Below are 24,493 nucleotides of genomic sequence, written 5' to 3' on the forward strand. Positions count from 1 at the left end.
GTGTGTTGGGAAGATTTTGTTTCAGAACACATCCAGTCAGCTCTCTCCAGATGGAACAGCTCAAGAAAATCCTCTGTGTCTCAGGCCAGGCTCCTTGTCCTCTGCAATGTCCCTCTCTCAAAAAGGATGGAAAATCCTGCAGCTGGGAATCAGTCAGCTTCATACCAGCATTCACTAGAGTGTGAGCAGGACAAGCAGGTGCAAAGGTCTCCATTGGTCCATGATATGTTTGATACTACACCCTAAATTTAAACATTTCTGATTTTATTTGCCAGTTAATTTTAGCACATTTTTTACCATTGCCCCAATGCCATCAAAGATATGGTGTAATGCTGTTTCACACATAAATGCTGGGGTGGTCACCACCTTATTTTTTGTGTCCACATGAGCTTCGTAAAATGGAGTTAAGGAAAACACAGCACTTGCAGATGCTGCCTGCAAAAGGAACCAGTACTGCTCCACTATTCTATAAAAACTTCCTCCAAATATGTTATACCATGCAGCTGTAAAGACAGCTGCAACCTATAATCCAAGCTATGACCAGGTATTTTTGCCAGAAATAAAAATGTGGCATGAGAATCATGTGGAAACACCCAGAAACACAAGAAAACCTACAAAATTCACTGATGGTAGTAAAATGTCTCTGAGTACAGTCTGCAGCATTAAACTTCAGGAAAATAATAAAAATCTCAAAGAGAACTGACCAGCTGTAACCCATGCCAGTTTTATGTGCAAATTCATCCAGCACTTTGGTGTATTACTGGGTGCCCAAGGGAGCTGCTTGAGAACAACTTCTAACTCCCAGTGTGTAGTTACACAGCAGTAGTTACACAGCTGTGTACAGAAGAGTTTCTAATCCTGCACTGCACCACAGCTATCTGCTACCCATTGCACATTCCCATGAAAATCTATGTGGAAAACATAGATTTGACATGTGTTCATTCCTTTAATGACACATTTCTAAACTGTCTCCCAAGATGGAAATTACCAGGAAAGGATATGGTTACTTCTTTCACACAGTGCTTTGCTCCCAGCTCTTTGATGGCTCCTGCAGTCCCAGCATAAGGCCACTTGCCCCCTTCCTCTTCTTCGTGGCCCACAGTTACCTCAGCACCAGAGAGCACCTTTGCTGCCAGCACTGGGGAAATGCAGCACAGGCTGCAACAGAGGGAACTGTAAGAGCAATTCTACAACACCACTATTCCAGAACTTGCTCACAACTGACAAAACTCAGATGGACACAGCCTTGAAAATCTGAGATAGATCACAAGGCAACTTCCCCTCAGCATTTCCTCAGGTTCTCCTCTGACAAGCACCAACACACACAAATCTTGAAAAACACATTTAAAAAATAGGCTGCAAATGATACAAAACAGAAGATACTTTTTCCAGTTCCAACAACTGCACATTTCAACAAGACATAGGTTGTCTCCATGCTCATACTTTCAAACAAATGCCACCCAACTCACATACATACCCAATAGGTTTCCCTGCTTTGTGGAAGTCTTTCAGGACTCGCTCAACTTCTCTGTTCACCTTGCAATCCTTCCCATCAACAGCAAAGGTAGATCTGTCACAACAAGAAACTTACACAAAGCTCAGTTTGAACATACACAGATATTTGCCTGTCTGCCGTGAAACTGACTCCAAAGGTCATACCAAACTGAACAGCTACTAAAAAAATTGGTTAAAAACACTCTGTAGATGACTATCAATGCTTCAACCAAAATGTCTCTTTTCTAAGGCTTTGGTCTGCCATAAAGTCCCTTACTTAATAAAAACATCTTAAAATGACAATCATCAAATCAGCTTTCTAGGATTACTGAGAAGTTGAACGGCAATCTTTTCAAAGAAGAAAAATATGTAAGAAGAAAAGGGAAGTAACATTAATTCTTCCCCAAGCCAACAAAAAAGCATCTCAATAGCACGATAATCAGTATTCCACATGGCTAACACTTTTCGTTTCCTTTTTTTTTTTTTCCGAGTCAGCTGTTGTTTTGTAATTATAAAGCAACAGGGTATTTTTTGGTAGAGAGGAAGAAACAGAATAATAAGTCTACAAGCATCTGAAACCATTTAAGTTTTACCTCCACTTCCCTCAGACCCAAAAAGAAATACTACTAGGGGGAAGAAAAAGGACTTCTTAAGCATTATATAAACTCTTGAATTCTCATCAACATTGTTCAGAGAATTTAAAACAAGACAATGACAAGACTTTGAAAGGAGTTATTCTTATTAATTAGGGGCTCCATATGTAGTAAGTAAGGCCATTTATGGATTTTATTGTGTGAATCTTAGCTCACAGAATGACAGAATGGTTTGTGCTGGAAGGGACCTTAAACGATTATCTCGTTCCAACCCCTCTGCAACAAGCAGGGACAACTCCCTCTAGGCCAGGCTGCTCCATCCAACCTAGCTTTGAACATTGCCAGGCATGGGGCATCCACAGCTTCTCTGGACAACTTGTTCCAGTGCCTCACCATCCTTACAGCAAGCAGCTGCTGCTTAGTATCTCATCTAAACCTACTCTCTTTCAGTCTGAAACTATTCCCCCTTGTACTGTCACAGCAGACCCTTGTAAAAAGTCTCTTTCCATCTTTTCTGCACGTTTCCTTCAGGTACTGAAAGGCTGCAGTTAGATCACCCCAAAGCCTTCTCTTTGCCAGGCTGATTATGCATAGTTAATGATGAATATTTAGTTGAGCAATCTGATGCTTAGTTGGCACTCACAAGTTTTTGGCAGCTCCAAATCCACCGGGGAATATCACAGCATCGTGGTCTGCTGTAGTGAGCTTAGCCAGGCTTGCAATTTTACCACGAGCAATTCTGGCAGATTCAACTAAAACATTCCTTGAAGAACAAGAAATAAAGCAATGTGGTTAATTAAGCATTTGTACGCAGAACAGAGGAAATAAAGTTTTGCAGATAAAGAGGAGGGTGAGGAAGGGAGGAAGCAAGAACACTGGCATTTAGTAACTGAAGCTATTGATGGTTCTGAAATGCTACTGCTGGGAAACACAGGCACTGACAGACTCTAATATAATCAAGTCCAGAACACTCATGTAATACCTTCTCTCCAAGAAAACCACCACAGCTGGCATAAAGCTACTAAAGGCATTCAGCCAAGTGCTACAAGAGCCTTTACAGGCTGCTGCATCTGAAGAATGCCTAACACATCAGAGACTTACCTAGACTCAGCTTCAGCTGGCTGCCCTTTACTGTGGTCAATGACATGCATCTGAGGGACATCTGGAGCGTACATCTGAACCTCAGCTCCCCCACGGCTCAGGTGAACCAGTACACTACAAACACAGAGATAAAACATGCAGAAAACTTTAAGGGAGAGGCTTCATCTGACCCCTAAACCTGCTACAAATATTCCAACAACTGACTTTGAAAAATGAGGATAAACATACATCCTACCAAAGCAGGCAACCAGGAACAACAAAGGCTTCCTTTCTCCAAATCCCAAATGTTATAGAAGAACCCCGCAATTAACATAGCCATTAACATTTAATCTAGGTCTAGGTGACACATCTCTTATTAATTCACAGTCAGAGTTAATTCCACTTAAGCATTAACAATTCTGCTATTAGATTTAGCCCCAGGAATGGAAACTCAAGTGGTTCTGAAATTAAGTCTGTATTTGACTCTCTTGAGATTGAATCTAGAACTCTGAATTCCCGTTTCTGAAGAGAAAACAAGGAGTCTGAATCTCTCAGACTCACTGTTCTGGCATCACATGCACGGTGCTGCATCTTTGGACAATCACTGAGCTCTTCAAGAATGCAGCCTGAGCTCACAATTAGGCTGTGAGATAACTGTGAGAAAGTTTAATCATTCATCTCTCAGGGTAATTCTGACAGCCAGAGACAGCAAAACTAAATTAAACGAACTGCTGCAATGTAATGGAGACTTTTGTGGAGCCCACAGCCCCAAAAAGCAACTTACGCTGATGCCTCGTGGATTTCTGTGCCATCATAGACACCACAGCCAGACAGGACCTGCAGTGAGAAAACAACAGAGTATTGCAGATGACATAAAACTCCCCACAGGATCTTTCACAAGGTAAGATTTTAAAAACTAGTTAACGAACAACAATTTAAAAGCAATATATGTTCACTTACTATGCCAGTGAACACCATGCTATTAGCACTGATGTCACCACTTGACACACTGCAGAACTGGCATTTCCTATTTATAGCCACCCATCACAGGGCTCAGAAATAACCACTATTTATTTACACCACAGTTAATAAACTGACATGTTACCCTCAGCAATGTCTTTGTTCTGCACACAGTGAGTTGTTCTGAGTGTTATTCATCTTTCTTATGTAGTGTCCACATCCATGTGGAACATATCCTCATCCAGGTGCACATCAACCAAAAGAGGGACAGAAATGCACTCTGAGGTGGCACCTAAAATAAACTGTTTTATCTGCTGCTGTATTTTACCTGAGCATCTGCATCAGAGATCAACAGCTAAATCATTTTTAATGCAGTAATACAATTATGCCATATTAGCCATACTTTTCTTTAACAATGTTGAAATTATACTTAAAATTTGTTTATACACACCAGAGAATAAAAAGTACAAAGCAGTCAGCGACCCTTGTGTGGGTGGAGAATCTGACAATGTAGAAGGAGAAAAAACTTGATTTTTTAAAAGTCATTGTAGGAATGAAACAAAACCAAAAAAATCCAAAGGTTTATCTAGTTCCTGAAAATATACAGATGAACTCTTTCAGGGCTTTTTGTTGGCTCTTTGTTCTGAAAGAAAAAAATCTAGTTAAGAAGTCAATTTCCTTTACTCTTTTTTTTTTTTTTTTTTTTTTACTTTAAGCTCTTCCTTCCTGGTCTTCCCTCAGTTTTTTCACGCTTGAGAGTTTTTAAACAGACACATGAACAGAAACTCACAATTGAAAAAGTCTTATCTAGTAATGTTAGACTTGAAAGGACTTTCAATACCCAGGCGTCTGCTATCATGGGCAGCACTTCACCAAATATCACCATCACTTCACCAAATGAGCATGATATATGAATGTTTTTCTGTCTATGTTAATCCTGTTCTTATATTTAAGAGCTGCCTTTTACTTCAATACTCTTTGTTTTATCCTTCATTTAATTTAGACTGAATAAACAGACAAGCAACCGTGCTAAGGTTATGTTCTGTGAGCAACAATTTTAAATTTTTTTGAAACTCAGTGAAACCAAAATACTGTAATATTATTATTGTAAACTGTTCTGTATATGAATTCTTGTTATTTCAGTACCAGCTTTTTACTACAGTCAAAAATTTACATCACTATGTCAAAAATCACATTTCTTTTCCTAGCTCTATTTAAAAAGCTGTTACTTGCTAAGCTGACAGTAGTCCTGTTGAGTTACCTTTTAGCAATTTGGACCAGCATTTGCCATTTGGACCAGCCCTTTTCCAAACCAATTCTGCCCCAAACAGACTTCTTCATGCAGGTAAAGCCTTCTCATTTCTTTATGTTTAATGCTGTCTAGACTATGCAAAGATCAAGCTTCAAAGACTGTCCACAGAGTTCCAAAGTTGTGTTTGGGACACCATTTACAGCTTGTATTTTCCTTTGGCAATCTGTAGCCACCTCCTTGCTTCATTCTGTGTTTGTAACACGTTTCACCCCCTTCCTGCAAAAAGCATAACCCAGTTCCAATATATTCACTGCCAGTACCTCACCCACTATAAACTACTTCACGTTAAATCCTCCTGGCTTCCTCAGTACAAAGCAGACATTCCTGGAGTGGGTTCAGTGGAGGGCAGTGAGGATGAGTGAGGAATCTCTCTTGCAAGGAAAGGCTGAGGGAGCTCTTCAGCTTCGAGACGACCCAGACTTCATTAATGTGTACAAATATCTAAATGGAGCGTGTCAGAGGATGGACCAGGCTCTGCTCGGAGGTGCGCAGCAACGGGACAAGAGGAATGGCCATGAACTAATGCAGAGGAAGTTCCACCTGAACATGAGGAAAGATTTCTCTCCCGTGCAGTGACTGAGCACTGGGACAGATTGTCTAAGGAGGGAATGGTGTGTCCGTCATTGAAGATATTCCAGAACCGTACAGACACAATCCTGTGCCGTGTGCTCTGGGCTGGCCCCCGCGGTCCCTTCCAACCTGAACTACTATAACCCTACAACCACGCAGACGCCCATTTTTACACGTTTCCCACTCCTGGTCTGGCTTCCTCCAAGTTTCTGTACTACAAGCAGCCTCCCTCCAGCGTTTTCAGCTGCCGCAGCCACCAGGCGAGGCTTTCCCAAACCCTCCCACTGCGGAGCGACCCCGGCTGTAGGGCCGGGGGTGGCTGAGGAGAGCGAGACAGCGGGAAAACAAACAAACAAACACACAAACAGACAGACAGACAGACGCACGCTTCCCCTCAGCGCTGCCCGGCCCCGCGTCCTCCATGACTCACCACGGCGACGCGGGCGGCGCGGCAGCGCCGAGCGGAGCAGTGCAAGGAAGCGAGGCCGCCGGGCGCTGCTCGCCGCAGCGCGGTGCACAGGGCCGGGCCTCGGCAGGCCAGCATGGCTGAGGGCGGCGGCGGAGCAGCCGGGAAAGGGAGCGGAGGAGCCGGGAAGGGGCGCGGAGGAGCCGCGAAGGGGCGCGGAGGAGCCGGGAAGGGGCGCGGGCGAGCCGCGCTCCGAGGCCGCCGCGCCCTTGGCGGCGCCCCCTGGAGGCGGGGAGGGGCCGCGGCAGGGCCGGATCCACGGGCCCTCGCTCCCTTCCCGACCCTCGTTTGTCGGGAATGGCAGCGGTGGGAAGGGACTGAGGGTACAAAGGTAACGGTGCGGAATTTAGAGAGGGGAAATAAGCAAGTTGGCAGGCGGTACAAAACCGGGAGGAGTTTCTGGGTCCTTGGAGGACCTGCAGAGAGACGTTGATGAATCAGACAAATTGGCAATCAGCATCTGTTTGAACATTGGAAAAGTGCTGGATTCTGCTCCTGGGATGGGACAATCCTGGATGCACGAGGCTGGGGAATGAAAGGCTGAAAATAAAGGAATTGAGCTATCAGAGAGTGTCCAGAGGAGGGCAATGCAGGTGGTGAAGGCCGTGAGGAGAAGCTGTGTGGAGAGCACTTAGCCTGTTCAGCCTGGAGGAGACAAGAGGGGAGACCTCATTGCAATTACCTTTAATATTTATACCTCTCCTCTATTCCAACAGTGAAAAGTGACCAGAAGACAAAGCCAGAAGAGCTGAATATGCTGAGAAACTCAATTCTGAATCATTGGTAATATTTGCAGTATCTTCATTAACAAAGCCCTTTTAGTGTGTGGCTTGAAAGTATTACAAGGACAGACCCGTCTTTGCATTCAGGTCCCCACTCCTACTAGCCAGTTCTCTCATCAATTCACAAAAACAGAGGAAATCAAAAGTTTCTTGTTTTAATGTATTAATAAACAACATTTTTAAAAAAGACAAGAAAGGGTTTTCATCAAAAAAAAGAAAGAATAATAAAAAATAATAAAAAAAAACAACAAGCCATGACTTTTTTAACACATTCTCTTACAGTTTAAGTTACATTATTGAGTTGGTAATGTCCAAACAAATTTTCTCTAGGGTATCTCAAGGTTGTCAGTCCAACCTCGACACAAATTGTAAAGCTCTGTAAATTTTCTCCAATAGCTGCTGCTATGGGTCCCATTTCTCCTCATTACTGAAATCTCATCACGTTAGGAGGTTACAGAACTAAGAAAAGAGTGTTCCAGAAATATGTACATATTAAATCCAAGTAAAACAACATTTAAAACAAGTACATTTAGACCAGTACATTTCCAATTAAGAAATTTTTTTTTATCCTTTTTAAAATTCAGAGACCAGTGTAGGATAAGCCTGCACTATAAAATTCAAAATACTCAATGTTCAAGACATTTGTAATAAAGAATAAACTTCTTCCAGTTGTACTTCTTATTTCCCTATGAACATTTTCTTTCTTACTTTAAATCAGGAATTATTAAAAAAATAAATCAGTTAATCAAGGAATCAATGCTGTCAAGTTTATAGCCAAATAGTACAAGAAATAGGCAAAGTGCCATCTATGGCATAGCCTACATTTCCATCACTACCTCCCATGGAACTCCAGCACACTGTTAGGAACTGATGCCACTATGAGGGCCACTCATTCTCAGTGAATACCACTGCATAAAATACTATCTGAGGTTTTCTCCCTCGCACAAGGACTTATTAGGAACTCAAATTATTCTTATGAACTTCTTGCATAAGATAATCACTGTCAGAATCCAATTCTTCTTCATCTCCTGGTGTTTCCTCTGCTGGACGTTTCATGCCCCGCTGCTGTGAGATGGCCAAGGCGTATTTGATGTTGTAGATGTTCCACTCACAGCTGTAAAAATAAACAGGAAAACGTTTTCCTCCTAAGATAAAAACAACTCTAAAAGAAGACTGTCTCAAAAGTTTTAACAGCACACTACCATCCCCCAATCACTCCAGGTTTTTGATTTGGACTTTCAAATGTAACAATACATACAGCTTTGAAACATCTTCAAAGTGACGCTGGATGCTTTTCTGAAGGAACTGAATCACAGGGAGCAGCTTCACTGACCTTGGATGCAGAAAACATACAATTTGCAGTGCAGTTCATGCTTACATATGGAAATCTAGAACTCTTCTATATTCTCAAGATTCTTACAAGCATACAACTTCAATGCCAACTTTTTAAGATAATCCTAAAGAAACAAAAGCTCTCTGCTTTTGACTCTGCCCACAATGATTATACTCAATACAGGTGTGCAATACATTGTGAGACGTCTCACAATATATTGACAGCTCCTTTCAGATACTACAAGACTTTCTGAACCAGGGGGAGTTTGTTTTAAATTGTCCTCTTCTACTTTAGCAGGAACAAAGGAGAGATTTTGTTCCAGTCATTTCAGTAACTAAAACATTAATACCCATGTTGAAGCAAGGGAAGAGTTACACAATGCACTGTTTTTTAAACCACATTTAAATTTTTTAAACATGTAAATCTCCTTCTCAGATTACCTCTCACTTTGGCCATTTTAAATTTGTAAATTTGCCTGGTTTTGTTCTTAGAAGTCTATCCATATTAGGGATGGGCTGAATATAATTCACAGACCAGGCCTGTGTAGTTATGAAGTACTCTGTAGGAAGACAGAGTACTACCAGCTATAATAAGCTAAGTCTGTAAAACAGCAATCAATACCTGCACATCACCTTTCAGTTACATTTAAGATTCATAATTGTTTAAAAACACAATTGCCAAAATCTTACTATCAGTCTTGAAATCATTATGCAGTTATTGCATAAGCAACTCAAGCAAGTTTTACCTGTTGTATTAGAAAAATGTTTTTGCAATATATCTTCACAAATCCAGTAACATATTCCAATTCTGTCACACACTTTTTAGAATCTTTTTAGACCTTTAAGATCAAGTCCAAACTAACTTTTATCATATAGAAGTTGTAAAACTGAAGTGTTCTAATTGTAGTGCATACATTATCTAGAATGTCAGTATATGTTAAGTAAAAGCCTTAGACTAACAGGTTTTTAATTTTAATATCCTTGTCAGCATTTTGACTTTCACGAGATCTCACCTTGTTTTCAGCTTCTGTCCATGCAGCATAAGCAACTTATGAGCCCAAATAAGATAGAACTCCAAGTGACAAGAGGTCTCAAATGCAGAGGCCAGGAACTCCAGTAACTTCTCCACATACAGATCTGGCAGTGATGAGCAGACAACATCGACTGTGCAAAAAGGAAAAAAAACCCATGAACATTCAATAGAGTTGAGTTACTATTTGGAATAACATGAAAGAGACCACAGGAAAGCATAGGGGCAAGGAGAAGAAAGCAGCATTTTGGCAAGTGGTGGATATTTAGTGTTGTATTTCAGGGTACAGTACCACAATCTCTCAGGGGACAAATGCTCCTCCTTTGAGCCTTCCAAACACTACTGTATTTAAAAGCAAGAAATTAACTCCTCCCTCTCCAAATTCTTCTTTCTAGCAGAGTACTCTCCCCAGAAGCTCTCCTTCAGCATTTTTACTTCCACCCTGTTCTCCTCTTTTCTAAAGTTTTTGTTGCTGCTCCTGACTTCACCCAGATTTCTGTATTCAGTGGAACTAGTTATGCACAACAATCAGAGGCAGTGATACTTGAAAAGACAGCAAAGTCACCTGCCCACACAGGAAGTGTCGGAATGCTGTTAGCAACAGCACAGCACAAAGAAACACTATTTAAAAGCATCCAAAATAATCTCATATATAACTAAATGACCTCATTATATATAATCCATTCTCAAAAACAGCTTTTGCTTAAGAAACAGGCACATAATCATTCTGTTAACAGGGGATTACAACAGCCTCTCCTCAGTTGTACTCAGGCCTTCCAATCACTTTCTAAGCTCTCCACCAAGTGTTCCGGAATATCAATGTCTTTTCTTGTGCTCTTAGATCCAGAACCAGGCACAATACTCCCGATGTGGTGCCACAAGTGCTCAACAGACAAGATTCATCACTTTCCTCAAACTGCTGATTACATCCTTGCTACTGGTTAATGGTCTTCATCACACAGGCACAGGTTAAACCTGATGTGCCCCTCCAACATCAGCTGCTTCTGAGAAATGACATCCAAAACCTCTGCCTGCACCTCTAGGCCTGATCAAATTCCATGCTGAGAAGTCACTGAATGAGCATGAAGTAGATGGGTAAAATTTAAACATAAATTAACACTAAAAAGTCTGCCTTCACACCTCAACTTATCTTGGCTCACACCTGTCTGTTTACAGCTAGCTCAGCCCAGTTTCATGGCAGATCCACTCACCTTCACTGCTAGGGACAGCCTCTATCACCTCCTGAATTAATTTCTTTTCATTCAGCTTGAAGGCCATGACAATAGCAGTAGTGTATTCCTTCTGACTCAGTGTTTTGTGGATATTGCTAGGTGTGACATCGATATCCAGCTCAAAAGGATCAAAAATTAGCCCAGAGTCCAAGGAATAGAGCAGGAGACCTTCTGTGGTGGTGGCTGCCCAGCTTCGTCCTAGGAGAGAAATAACAGTATTTAAGAACAAAGAGGGGTGTTCTAGAATGGAAACAGAAGAGTAATGATAATCCTCCAGTACTCTATTGTTTCACATGTTTTATGTGGAATAATAAAGAAAAAAATCCTAAATTAACTGTTGATACTAACCTGTAGGACAGAATCGCACACAAGTCACTCTTATTTCTGGTTTGAAGTGTCGATAGCTCATGTCACCTAAAAGAGAAATTTGGAAGTGATTTAACAGATTCACCACAAGTTCAAAGTCTAATAATCAACCCTGACTATGATGTTATCATTAAATAATGTGCAGCATGGTAAAACCTAGCAGAATTAAAGACTGGGTAAGGAAGGCACAGTCCATGTCCAAGAGATACTACAGCTTAAGTGGTGAGACCAAATTTTGTAATCCTGATGTTAAAACTGAGTTAAACAAGTCAAACCCTTCTTATCTGTGTCAAAGGTTCTGATGCACATAAAAGTAGAAATAAGAGAGCAAAGTCAAAGCCATACCTCTTTTCACTCCAGGAAGAGGGATGGCAACACCTTCGTCACCTCCACCGCCTTCATCAATCAGAGCCATGCTGCCAAATTCTGTCATTTTTCTCCGATCTAAGTACTCCTGGAAAAGCATGCAAGTTCCATTCACTGCACTGAATCTCTTCTCAAACAGCAGAGCTCAGTTTAGACTGTGGTTTCACATTATTATAGCTTTGTTCTACTCTAGAGATGCACTGTTTGCTTCCTCAGCTGCAGCCCTACTCTTCCTGCCCTGCAGGTTCCGTAACTGCACTGTGCTAATGCAAGGGCTGTGTGGCCAGAACACTGCAAATGAGATTTTATGGACTTCACAATGTAAGTGAGATTTTAGGGACTTCCCTGGTCCCCCTTTCTAAATACCCATCCTCTCCAGGATTCTGTTTCAGATTGTTCACTTTCTTTCAAGCCAGATGTTGAGCTACACCAGCTCATAAACAACTGCTGACAAGGAAGGATACTTGGAACCACAGTGAGATACAGCCTGGCATGAACAGCAGTCATTCTTCCTGGTAAGGGGATGGTGAAAAGAGTTACTGGAATATTTTCCTTCTGAATGTTTTGCATCATTCATTTTACTTCTGAAGGAATTTAATTTGGCATTTGTCAATATACAGAAACGGAGTTTATAAAGGTCAGTGATGTTGTTCTGTGTCCACAAAAAAAAAATCCTTCATTTCTTTGCTAACACAAACTGACACCCAGGGAGTTAGCTTAGTACAAAAGGTTGGTAATTTAATTTTCACCTCCATTTTAAGTCTAGTGCCAACTAACTTAGTGTGTTTGAGAGTTCTGTCCATTCAACATAAGCACACTACAAATCTGGAAAGAGTTTCTGGAATTAATTATGTTCCAAGAAGAATATTTCTTACCCCCTCTCCTGCACAAAAATAAACCCATTCTTTAAGAAACATTCATGAATCACTCTTAATGAGATATTATATCAAAACCAAAGTCTTATGAGGGTGAGAAAATTAAAAAAAGACTCCTGTGCTCACATACCTCCATTGCATCTAAAGAATGGTTGCATGAAATTTCAAATTTTTTCATAAGAATCTGTTCCTTGACATTATATATACAGACAAATTTTGACAATCCACCTGCCAGAATAGACTGACCATCTGCTGAATAGCACAGAGTTGTAAAAGATCTGGTAAAGAAAAAGAGAAAGCAGTTTAATTTCATGCTACATCTGAGCTAAAAGACATGAGTACAACGTGAAGACTCAGAAAATAACTACTCCATGGGAAAAGTGGAGATCTTCATTCACATGGTATGTATTTCACACACACATTTACTACAAAGCATTTGGTGCTTTACTATGAATCACAGACAATTTAGAACTTCAACAATTTTTTGAAATACTTCCATACTTCTGAGTCACAGCTTAGTCAATGAGCTCTCAACTACATCATGCATGACACTAAAAAACAGTCAGAAGAGCTACAGAAAAACCAATGCCATGGCATGTTTGAAAGACATGGTTGAGAGCTCACCAGCAAAAAATACTGCTGTTTTCCAAAAAGTTATTGTTTCTTTTATTTGTTTTGACTGGAAGCAATATGGAAAAGAAAGGGGGGGATGGGGGAAGAGAAGAATAAAACATTTCTCTGATATAATTACTGAGAGCACACAAAGTCAACTTGATTTTAAGCATTACTTAACATGCATAGCAACAGGCAATAAACCCCATACTTTAATTGCCTTCTTTAAAAAAGGTAATAGTTTCTTTACATTAATCGTTGTATACTAGTATTTCTACAGAAAGGTATCTAGTAAAAACCTAACCCATAGCAAATTAACACCTTGGCCTGAGAAATTTAATATTATGTTGGCAACCCAAGTTCCTAACCGATGAGAAAGAACACACGCTCAGAATGATGCTGACCACTGAGAGAACACATCCAACTACAAAAGGGAGGCATCTAGATGTCAGGCAGGCTTTTAAAATCCAGCCTCAGAATTAGAAGTATCTGAACAGCAGATGCACTCTGCAATCTTCATGTGGAAAACAAATGGAAAAACAACTCAAAAGTAATGCAGCATGGCACCCTCCATGTCACTTCATCCCCCCGGACGTACTTGCCCTTGGCTGCCTGCTTGGCAGTTATTTTGTCCAGCTCCTTCCTCCCCATCTGGAGATCGTGCCTGCCCTCGATGGAGCCAGTCTGCACTGCATTTTCATGATCCCAAAATGTTATCTGGCCATTCAAAGCAGCAACTGCGAGCTCCTTGCCATCAGGACGGAAGGCAACAATAAGAACTGCAAAGAATTTAATTAATAACAGTTAAAAATGCAGTCAGATGCTTTTCTAAGAAAATACCCTTAAATTTTCTAGGATCTTATCTCAGCTATTAGAAAAAGTTTAAGAGTAAAAAGTATGACTGTACTTTTTCCTGTGGACAACATACAAATGTTTCGCTAATTATAAAGCTGAGCTAGAATTAAAAGTATTTATTGAACCGTTAACCAAGCACAAAAGTGACGTATATGAACTTCTGATTTCCATTTCCATGAACGAGTCTCTCTGTATTTGACATGTTTTGTTATTATTAACATATTTTACATAGTATTTTTATATTTTATAAAAGATGAGAAATTAAGCAAAAATTACCATCTGAGTTCATTATTAATGTCTCCTTAGTTCTCCAGCTGTCTAACATATCCCATAATTTTACAGTCTTATCCCAAGAGGCACTGGCTAGAACACACTTCATTGGATTAAAGGACAAGCTGCTGATGGGACCCTCATGACCTGCTAAGACCTAAAAAGAGAAGAAAAAATAACCTAAAATTAGGTGAAAGAAGCTGAAATCTGTGTAGTCTGCATTCAGTAAACTCCAGATACAGCCAATAAACCATGCCTGACTTGTCCACACACATCTGAGATAACTTTTGGACACAGGGCATGGTACACACCAGTGATTCTCAACTTTTTATTTTCACAAGTTTTTAAAAAAATTCCCTGAAGTGCTATCACAATATAGGCACCTACAACCACCCCTACGCACACACTTTAGGAATGCAGTGTGCCATTTTCCTCCCTCCTTTCAAAACAATCATACCAATTGTGAAAAACCAAGTAATTGCTCTCAGAATTCAGTATCTCCTGCAGCTGGTAATACTTCAGAATAAAAAAAATAAAAAACTGAGAATAAGAGTAACAGAAATTTTCATTTCATGAAGTTCCTACTCCTCAAAAACAAATACCAAGCAGAGAAACTAAACTCAAAAAACTCTGGAGATCCAGTCAAGTATATACTGAGTTGCTGAAGTGATCTGTATTCCGCGGCTGTGCCAAATTAAAATACGTAAATCACTGAGTTCTTCTAATTGTACAAGGTGTACAGGAATGCTTAAGAATTGAAAAAATAATTTAAAAATCATGTCTCTGCTCTGCTCCAGCAAAACCTTTCATGAAGTCTGTATCAGTTTTAATACAACAACTACAATTTCTTCATTACCTGCATAAAATATGTGGAAAAGAACATCTCTGAACAAGGAGGGAAAGATTCTAGTGCCCATGTACTAGCTCAGCAATACTGGTGCTATTTTATGACTAAAAAGAACTCATTACTCAAAAATTTTGAAAACTATTTCCCACACAAATTCAGGGTGAGCTCCATGCAATAAACAAAAAAACAATGCTGAGAGCAACATAGTGTAGCTCCAGTTTTTGAATATAACAAAAACACTTCATGTTGCATTGAAACCCCCTGACTAATCCCAAAGTTGCTGAATATCACCACACTCCACACAGCATTAAATTCAAGCCCTCCCAACACTCTGGGTCCTTACATCCAGCAGCCTCCCACTCTGCATTGACCAGATGAATATTTCAAAGGAATCCTGGGAACCAGCTGCCACAATCTCACCACTGGAGTCCACAGCTAAACAGGAGAACTGACTTGGTCGTGGAGATGTAAAGGTACGGAAATTCCGGTACCTGTTGCAGAAGTGAAAAGAAATTATGAGAACATTTTATGTAGATTGAAATGTGTGTTAAACAAGCTTATTTACAAAGGGAGTTCATTTGTTTTGTAAAGACTTCTAAGCTATGTACAGAAAAACTATTGTTTTTATAAAATTAGATGTGATGCCTCAGAATGATTGCAAGATCCAAAAGAATGAAAAACTCTGCAGAAATAGAAGACGGAAATATTCTGAGGAGCTTTCTTCTATTAAATAGCATGTGTCAATTTTTTAGAAACATGGGCTTGTTTACACACCCAGTTCTGTGCACAACTGTATTATATTATGGAAAGTGTTGTTAGGCAAGTGCCTTCTCCCCATCTGAGTCAAGCCAGACAATGATTTTCCTGGAATTCCAGCTTCTTTGAGAAAAGTTCTTCCAGAATTTTCTTCACAGGAACTGGACGGAATAAGAGCATTCCTAATTACTATCTAAATTTAAATCAAAGGCCGAACCAAAAACCAGTAAGGCAGTGCTGCTCACCTTTACGAGACTTCAGACAAGCAGTCAGCAATTTGCTGTATTTTGGGGGGAGTATGAAAGCTGAGGACTAAATTAGACACGAAAGCTTTCAGGCAAAGAGTTACCTGTGCAGATCAAAGGCACGCACTGTTCCATCGAGGGAAGCACTCAGAACAACATAACCAGTGGAAGTGAAAGTTACAGCAGTTACACCACTGTTGTGTTCTGTAAAGGTGACAAAACAAAAGCTGCTTGAAGTGTTCCACACTTTCACCTGCAGGACAGACAAGAAAAGTCTTCTTAGAATCTCTATAATCAGTGAAGAGTGAAAATAAGGGCAAGGCAGCAGCAGAGTAAAGAAAACCTAATTCTAGAATACTGCAACATCATTAAAGACTTTCAGTAATAGCAGTCAAGAGGCCACCGCTTATCATTAAATCTCTTAAAACACATTTGCAACATAAAAATTTAACTGGAGATAGACACAAAGTTGAAACAAATTAATAAAGGAAAGTAACACTTGGTGAGCATCTTGAGCTTCCAAGCTCATAGTGACAGGTGCAAATTCAAAACCAACTCTAAAGCCATTACAGAAGGCACAATTGAGATGATATTCCAGTTGGGTTTGTTTTTTTAACTGAACAAAAATGTTATGCATTTAGCTTTCTGCAGTTTGAGATTTCTTGGTTTTGGCCAATTTTCATCCTGAATGGCAGAAATCATGAAGTGGCAGATCTTTTTCTGACACTTAAAAGTTTTGATAGGACATCAGCTACTACTGTTGTCCCATTTATGTTCCAAGACATTGTGGCGAAACATCTTTTAAAATAAAAGCCCCTGTGCACACAGCCTATCATTTAGATGCAAGTCATCCATGAGAAGTTAATTTTTCTTTTAAATAACAAACTTCTGGAATGGCACATTCAAACAAAAAAAATTGCACTTGAATAAATAATCTGAAATTCATTTCATGTCAAAAAACAATTATTAAAAGGGCAAGAAGTTGGGCGGCTGAAGTTCATTCATCCCAAGATATCATGAGACCATAAATAAACTAACATTGATGAATTAGTTACTTTTGCATTTATGGTGACTGGACCTGTAATAATTTAAAAATCACCTACTGGAAAGAGTAAGGGATGAAATTTGCAGCCATAGGTAGTAACAAAGCAAAACACATACACTCTAGAGAGAGAAATCAAAACATTTAAGGAAGGAGTATGACTTTATAAAAAGAAAAAAATGTACCAATTACAGTAACGGAGCTTTCTACATAAAATGGAAAGTCAAGCTGCTTAGTGTATTATTAGAAGTTCACATTCCAGCAATATTGCCTCACTTACTTTGCCATCCTCCCCTCCAGTTACTATGTACTGTCCATCTGGAGAATATGCCAAGGAAACCATGCTGTTGAAATGGCCCTGCTGCTTCAGCACGTAGGACTCGCTCTGCCATTCCCACACCAGGAGCTGACCCAGACCTGTGAGCACAGCAGGAGCAGACAGGTTGAATTCTGCATCTTCCAGTCCCAATAAGAGCTTTTTCCTTTTATAACTTCGAGGCAATTTCCCCAAAAATTTCCCCCACAAGCTGTTACTTGGAATAATGTTTTCAATACTTCAACAGCAATGCTTCCAACCAGTTGATAAATAAGCTGGAAAGAAAAGCAGGGCTGCATATAAGAGCAAAATTTTGGGTCTCATGCCAACCATTATGGACAGGGCGGGAATGCTGGGAACATCCAGGCAGGTTTTAAAATGCTATGTGGCAAAGGGAGAGAGAACAGCCCAGAATGAAAGCAGAAATTAACTACAAGGGACCTGGGGTCTCCCTATCTCTGTTAAGAGCTTTTCTATATAAAATATGTGTTTTTTCCTGTATCAGCAAAATACTTTCCTGAATCATCAGAATTCTGTAAGAGATTAATCAGTGATATTTTCTTTACTATATCGAGACACCACAGATATGAGACTATCAATTATTTAACAGCTGGGGTCAAAACTAGGAAGGGGAATTTGGGCCTCATGTCTAACCACATTCCTCATTTTTCTCATGAATACACACCAAAAAAACTACAAACCTGAACATCCAAAGGCAATCCAGTCACCAGTGCAGTTGATAGAAATAGAAGCTATCCTTTGGTCTGAAATGCTGAAGTAAGAGAATTAACCAATAAACAAACTTGGGTGTTAAAACTTCAAGTCTAATATTTATTAACACTCTTCAAACAAGTTGTTTGATTGTTTTACTGAACTTCTGTTCTACTGTGAAATCAAAAACCACAAAGTTCATTCCTTTGTACCACTCCAACATCAAACATTCCTTATTCAGAATGAAAGCTGAGTATCTGTATCCCAAAGATCCAACAGAGTAAAACTCCTCAAGTTTAAGAAAATAAAATATGGTTGGTTTATTTTTTTTTTTTTTTGTACATGGAAACTGTTTAGCTGGCATTCTACAGTTATGGAAGAGAATCTGATTTATTTCTCAACTTAGACACAATTTACAGGTAATTTTACATATGCAGAACTTCCCAGCTAGTATTTTCTATACAGAAACTGAAAATATTAAAATGGACAGAGTTAAAGAAGTCTAGCCAACAACCAGAAACTCCTGAGTAGTTTCCTTATTCAGACCTCATTTTTCCACAATAAAGAGTAGAGTTATATGGTATTTATTACGTAAATTTATGGTTCTGCCTTTCTAAAAATTACAGTATTAAATAGACCGCCACATTTTAAGATTTTTGTGCTCTTTTTATTCATCCTTCACTGCTTAAACACAACGTGTTCTCAATCAAACGAACATGAAACGCCTGCAAAAAAACCTAATCCCTTCCCCCACAAAAACCAAACCAAATACAGTGACAACCCCATACCTCACCTCAAGGAGTGGATCAGATTGAACTCTGGAAGCTCATGGAGGTGAAAGACTCCAGAAGCAAAACCAGTCACTAAAAGATGTGTCTTCTTGTGATAGGCTGCAGCTGTCAGGTTATTAAAATCTCCCTCTTTATTGAAAAAATACCTGGCACCCAAGAAACAAGAAAAAAAGGTGTTGTTAGAGCTGCATCTCCAAGCAGCTCACCAAAGAGGCTGATGAGCCACCTTTATGTCATCTCCTGAAGTCAACCAACCCCTTCTGGCAACAAACCAAAGCTTCAAGACTTAGGGTAATGTAGTAAAGATCCCATTTACAATTTCTGAGTTACAATCAACAGCACACCACCAGCCAGTATTTCTTATATTGTTAAAATTACACTTGTTATTCTGAAAATGAAAGGTAGTGCCCATAATATAATCCAAGACAAGACAGCCACAAGTTCTACCAGAACTACTTAAAATGGGATCTGCAGTAAATTTCTAAATCCTGGACAGTTTTATACTGCTTTGAATAAGTTATAACAGATAAAAAAAAACGAGTACAATAAATCCCCATTACAATTTGTATTTTTGGTAACTGAAAACCACTTACTTTGCAACACGTGAATATTTAACTTTATTTCTAGTCTCTTGTTCACTTGGATCAGCTTTCCCATGAATTTCTTCACCCTTTGGCTCTTCAAGCAGCTCTTCATCATCATCATCTTCTGGTGTCTTCTTTTCCTTTGCTGCATCTTTAGGGGGCATGGGCTTCAAACCATCCAGCTCAGTGTCACACTGCCACACACACAGAGCTGCATCCTGGCTAATTGTGTATAGCTACAATACAAACACAGAAATTATATTGCCCAATACCTATTCTCTGTGCTCTCAAAAAATATGAATATGGACTTGCAGAAGGGTTTTCAAGTGTGCATTCTATTCTCAGGACAGAATCCAAGGTGCTTTGAATTGGAAGTTTTACTTGTCCTGAGAACTGGTGAATTATTTGCCAGTCCTCAGAAAAATTTTGCAAGGACCAAAGGCCATTTCATTACCATTAGTCAGCATTATAGCTAATCTAAATTATTTTTTCATATTTAAAGCTATAATGTTTTGGGGAAGCAAATTGAAATACATAATTATATGACAGAGCAATCAAGAGACACTTCTGTATTTTCTGAATTCTGAGAGAATGTTAAAACAGTCACCTGCAAATAAGGTTCTGTTTCCACTATTTTACTACTAAAATTCAAGTGTGTAGTGTGATTTTACATACATCTAGGCTGTTCTCTTCAAAAAAGCAGGCAACTATGACATCCTTATGGCCTCCAAGAGAGTAGTAGATCAAGTTTGCCCATCGTTCTGCTCCAAACACCCACGTAGACATGTCCTTGCTCCCCACTGCAAAGCATCTGCAAAAGAAAAATAGAAAAGAAAATTAGAAAACTGGACTGTAAAACTCTTCCCTGGGTGGAGAATGTTCTGAGCTCAAATCCAGCAGGCACCACTTTAATTTTATCAAACAAGTCTTGTAAACTGTGGAGTAGAGGTAGAAGGGGTTAAGACACATTGCAAAGGTCAACCTTGCTCACATCCTTAAAATATGTTCATTTTATGAATTACTAAGCATTTTCAAGTAAGAATCCACTGTTGATTCCCAATACATTCATTTTTTTTTACTTTCTGGTCTGCCAAATTATATTTTTAATTAAAGACAGAATTTTTAAAGCTAGTACAGTACTTCAGAGGAAATAAAATGCGACTGCAACGTGCATTTAAATATCAACATGTGCAGGTAAACAGTACTTCAGTTTAACAACTCACTTGGAATCATCAGTCCAGTCAATACAAGTTGTTTCATCATATGGGCCATAGTAGGTTTTGTCCAGAACAAATGCATTAAATTCTCTTTTCTTCCCAGGAGCATGGTACAGGTAAGCAAGATTGTCTTTTGTAACCACAAATTTCCTGGCATAAAGGGAGGGAAAAGACATAATTGCACACAAAGCTGATAAAGCAAACAACTGTTCAGTAAAAACTGCAATACAATGAAACAATACAATAATAAAGAGGGTCCTGCACTACTGAAACAATAAAAATGGATTGCTTTTGAACAAAAAGTATTTGCAGATTAAGCATTACATAAGAGAAAACCTTCAGGAAGAATCACTGAGGTTGAATAATGAAATTCTTATTCTCAAAGCCTCAAAACAGAAGGAAAAGTTCAAACTAGGATATTCTACTTCCAAGGCCTTGCTTTCCTTCTTTTCTTCCTCTCTCAATTTTACAAAGTGACCCTGATCAGCTCAAAATCTCCCCTCACTCATGAATAGGAAACATTCCCAGATTGGTTAGGATGTCTTCATAATCACAATTAGCTTATGGGGCAATTCCTGTTGGTTTGTTCTGAAGCATGCACTCTTTACTTACTTGCCATCAGGGGAAAAGCTGACACTGTGAACTGGCTTGTGAAAATAAAACTGATGTATCACACATTTCCCAATCAAACTCACAAGCAAGGCAGCTCCCTCTGTAAGGGCACAAAAAAAGATCATGAGAATAATTGCCTTCCCAAAGAAATCATAACCCTAGCAAACCTTCTTTTCTTAAAGAGGAGGGGGGAAAACTTCACAAGACAGTGTGCTTGATATTATTAAAATTTAAAAAAATACAGTTCAAATTATGAGACACTACCCAAATTCTGTTAACAAGTTATTTTTAGAGTTCTGTAAATAAAGATACCTTCCCCAAAAAGTCAAATGTAATTTTTAAAGCAGACCACTTTTAATTTTTGTGCTAAGGCTGAACACCTAGCAACACATATTTCCTCCTGTCCAAGCTGCATTTTTACTGAATTCTTTTACAAAACAGATGTCTCTTTGTGCAGGTACCTTCATCAATTAGAATGGCAAGGCTTCCATCTGGAGAGAGCCCCACGCACACAATATTGAGCCGTGTAGCCAATGGAAACGTCTCACACTTGTTACTGCAACAAAAACACAGAACAGTGAAATGGATGAACATCTTCGGTGTCAATGAAAGACGGTTTGATACCTTTGTTAAGGTATCAAACACAGACAGAATTTAATGTGAAACCCCCACAACTTTGTTTAGCTGTCACAGTCCCATGAACACCAGCTAGGTGGGCTGATCTGTGCAGGGCCAGGACTCGATGATCCTTCCAGTGCATCACGGTCTGTAATTCTACATAAGGGACAGGCTCCTGCCTGGAACGCAGGGACAGGGAGCATCGGTCACAACTCTGGCACACAGGAAAGGCTGATGATGCCCTTATTTTTGTTATATACAAGACAGAAGCACACAAGGAAATCATACAACTAAATCAAACACAAATCTATTTCTTCCTTTTTTTTTTTTTTTTTTCCTCTGAAATACGTATTTCCTCTGAATTACGTATTTCCTCTGCTATTCTCCTCATGGGTGTACCTGCATAACACCGTGACAGGTACTCCATGAGGCTTCTACCTTTTAATGCTAAAGCAGACCGTTCCAGGGTATTTTGGCAGGCCGAGCATCCCGGAGAGCCGCATGGGTCGGGCTCCACAACCTGCTCGGAGCTTTATTCCCCCCCAAACCCCCTCGCCGGCCCTTCCCCGCCGCTCTCTCACTTCTTGAGGTCGAAGAGGGAGATCCTGTTGCCGACGGGGCTGAGCAGGGAGTTGCCATCGCGGGTGAAGCTGAGGTTGCCGCGGCGGTACACAGTGCCCAGCAGGCCGGAGAACTGCAGGGCAGGAAAGGGCAGGGTTAGAGGGGCTGGGGAGATGGGGACCGGGGGAGATGAGGGGGAGGTGACGGCGGGGATGGCGCCGGGGATCGGGGGCCGCGCTCACCCGGTACGCCAAGCGCATGGCGGCCACGCGTGCGGAGCGCCTCGATGAGGGCGGTGCCGAGGGCGGTGATGAGGGGCGGTGCTGAGGGCGGTGATGAGGGCGGCCCTGAAAGGGAGGGAGGAGAGATGGACGGCTGAGGGATGGCTGCTGGAGGCTGACACGGGCTGTACTGCCTGCCGCTCCCGGGCTGTGTCCCCGCTCTCCGTCCCCGCTCTCCGTCCCCTTCCCCAACCACGGGCCCGCGGCCGCTCCCGGCCCTCCCCACACCCGCCACGAGCTAAGGGAGTTCTGGTTCTTTTCAGTAAATACATTACGGTATTTATATATATACACGGTATATATACTGTGAGAGCTGAGCCTGTTTAATCTGGAGAATAGAAGGCTGAGAGATCTCATGAATCCATATAAATCTATCCCGGGCGGCTGTCAGGGGATGGTGCCAGACTCTTCTCGCTGGTGGCCAGCATCACAATGAGGAGCAGTGGCTGTAAAATAAAACACGAGGAGTTTCAACTCAACAGGAGGAAGAATTTCTTTGTGTTGAGGGTGGCAGAGCTCTGGAACAGCTTCTCGAGGGAGCGGAGTGTCCCTCTCTGGAGACATTCCAGAGCCACCTGGATGTGTTCTGTGTCACTGCTCTGGGTGACCCTGCTCTGCAGGAGGATGCACTGGGTGATCTCCAGAGCTCACTCCATCCCTGACTATTCTGTCATTCTGTCATTAGAGTGGAACAACGCCGAATGCCCAGTGCATTGATGTGAGAGGTTTATTTCAAAGCAGTTTTATTGCAGTGGAAAGGATGTCGGTGGTCAGTTTAATTCTTTACAATGGAAGTGTAAAAGTATCACAAAAAAATACACAAGGAAAAGAATGAAAGGGAAGGAATGGGTAAGAGTAGATAGTGAAAACAACAACACCCATGAATCTAGTGATGAAACTTGAGTGTTGTCATTTCCATGTCCTTGGTCAGAGAGAGATGGTCACAGTCCCGATCCTTTGGGGATAGGGGCCCACAGAACAAAAACTTCCTTGCATTATATACATTCAGATTAGCACTGGAACACCCAGATCCCTCCCCAAGAAGGGAATTCTTCATGTCTGATGCAAGACTGGGGCACACAGCACCTGCTGAGGGGGAGCTCCAGAAGGTGTCACGGGCTGCTTTGGGGTCCCCGGTGGTCCCAATCCCCCTCTCCTGGCCTTGCCTGCTCCATGACCCCACTTCTGCACCTGCACTGGGGTTTGTGTGGCCACCATGGACCTGAACAGCAAAACTGGCACCAGAAAGATGCCGCCCTACCTTCGTATTTCCCTTTTGAATGGTTACTGGTGTTTGAGGCTTAGCAATCCATTAAATCCTTACTTTCCATGCTCCTTCAGCTGGATCCTTGGATAATCACTCACAGGTGTTAATGTTTTAAAATGTGGAATATGTCAAAATTAACTTAAGTCAGGATGTTCTTTGATGATGGATCTTTGTATACTTCTAAGCCTAATCAGCAAGGAAGGAGAATTAATCAGTGGTACAGAGAGCAGCATCCCGTAGTTATGGATATCCTGGAACTAACAAGCTTTAAGGATGCAGTAAATCAAGATATGAATGTATGTCTTATGTATATGTTGCTAATTTAGCAAAAGAGGTCCAGGTATCCTATGACCAATTATATAATAATAACAATAATACATAAGTATTATTATTAATAATATAGTAATTATAATTATTATAAATTATAATACTAAAAGTCAGACCTACAGG

General features: G+C 40.5%; 2 protein-coding genes across 2 annotated transcripts; both read right to left on the reverse strand.

The window, feature by feature from the left end:
* Nucleotides 1–243: 243 nt before the first annotated feature.
* On the reverse strand, nucleotides 244–6,637 carry GATD3 (glutamine amidotransferase class 1 domain containing 3). Its single transcript, XM_021540029.3, has 7 exons — nucleotides 6,440–6,637; nucleotides 3,952–4,004; nucleotides 3,189–3,302; nucleotides 2,731–2,850; nucleotides 1,478–1,570; nucleotides 1,002–1,158; nucleotides 244–393 (listed from the first exon to the last, which is right to left on the reverse strand). The coding sequence occupies exons 1-7, from the start codon at nucleotides 6,551–6,553 to the stop codon at nucleotides 265–267; spliced, it is 780 nt and encodes a 259-aa protein (XP_021395704.1). The 5' UTR covers nucleotides 6,554–6,637; the 3' UTR covers nucleotides 244–264.
* A 752-nt stretch (nucleotides 6,638–7,389) lies between these two features.
* On the reverse strand, nucleotides 7,390–22,788 carry PWP2 (PWP2 small subunit processome component). Its single transcript, XM_021540027.3, has 21 exons — nucleotides 22,738–22,788; nucleotides 22,516–22,628; nucleotides 21,778–21,872; nucleotides 21,317–21,416; nucleotides 20,711–20,854; nucleotides 20,163–20,298; nucleotides 19,497–19,723; nucleotides 18,906–19,049; nucleotides 18,103–18,173; nucleotides 17,366–17,502; nucleotides 16,148–16,296; nucleotides 15,386–15,533; nucleotides 14,202–14,352; nucleotides 13,669–13,849; nucleotides 12,589–12,736; nucleotides 11,563–11,671; nucleotides 11,200–11,265; nucleotides 10,831–11,049; nucleotides 9,603–9,753; nucleotides 8,516–8,590; nucleotides 7,390–8,371 (listed from the first exon to the last, which is right to left on the reverse strand). Exons 1-21 carry the CDS (start codon nucleotides 22,753–22,755, stop codon nucleotides 8,212–8,214), a joined length of 2,742 nt encoding a protein of 913 aa, XP_021395702.1. The 5' UTR covers nucleotides 22,756–22,788; the 3' UTR covers nucleotides 7,390–8,211.
* Nucleotides 22,789–24,493: the final 1,705 nt, after the last annotated feature.

Source organism: Lonchura striata, chromosome 2, assembly GCF_046129695.1.
Source record: "Lonchura striata isolate bLonStr1 chromosome 2, bLonStr1.mat, whole genome shotgun sequence".
NCBI classification, from domain to species: domain Eukaryota; kingdom Metazoa; phylum Chordata; class Aves; order Passeriformes; family Estrildidae; genus Lonchura; species Lonchura striata.

Excerpts from the sequence above, each read along its gene's own strand:
- GATD3 (XM_021540029.3), bottom strand. The coding sequence starts at position 6,553 with ATGCTGGCCTGCCGAGGCCCGGCCCTGTGCACCGCGCTGCGGCGAGCA. Across the intron at positions 3,303-3,951 it reads GAAATCCACGAGGCATCAGC|TGTACTGGTTCACCTGAGCC; the intron begins GTAAGTTGCTTT and ends CTGTGTTTGTAG. Across the intron at positions 1,571-2,730 it reads TTTGGAGCTGCCAAAAACTT|ATCTACCTTTGCTGTTGATG; the intron begins GTGAGTGCCAAC and ends TTGTTGTGACAG.
- PWP2 (XM_021540027.3), bottom strand. Across the intron at positions 20,855-21,316 it reads AGCTTTTCCCCTGATGGCAA|GAAATTTGTGGTTACAAAAG; the intron begins GTAAGTAAAGAG and ends CCTTTATGCCAG. Across the intron at positions 14,353-15,385 it reads AGAGTGGGAGGCTGCTGGAT|GTCTTAGCAGGTCATGAGGG; the intron begins GTAAGGACCCAG and ends TTCTCTTTTTAG.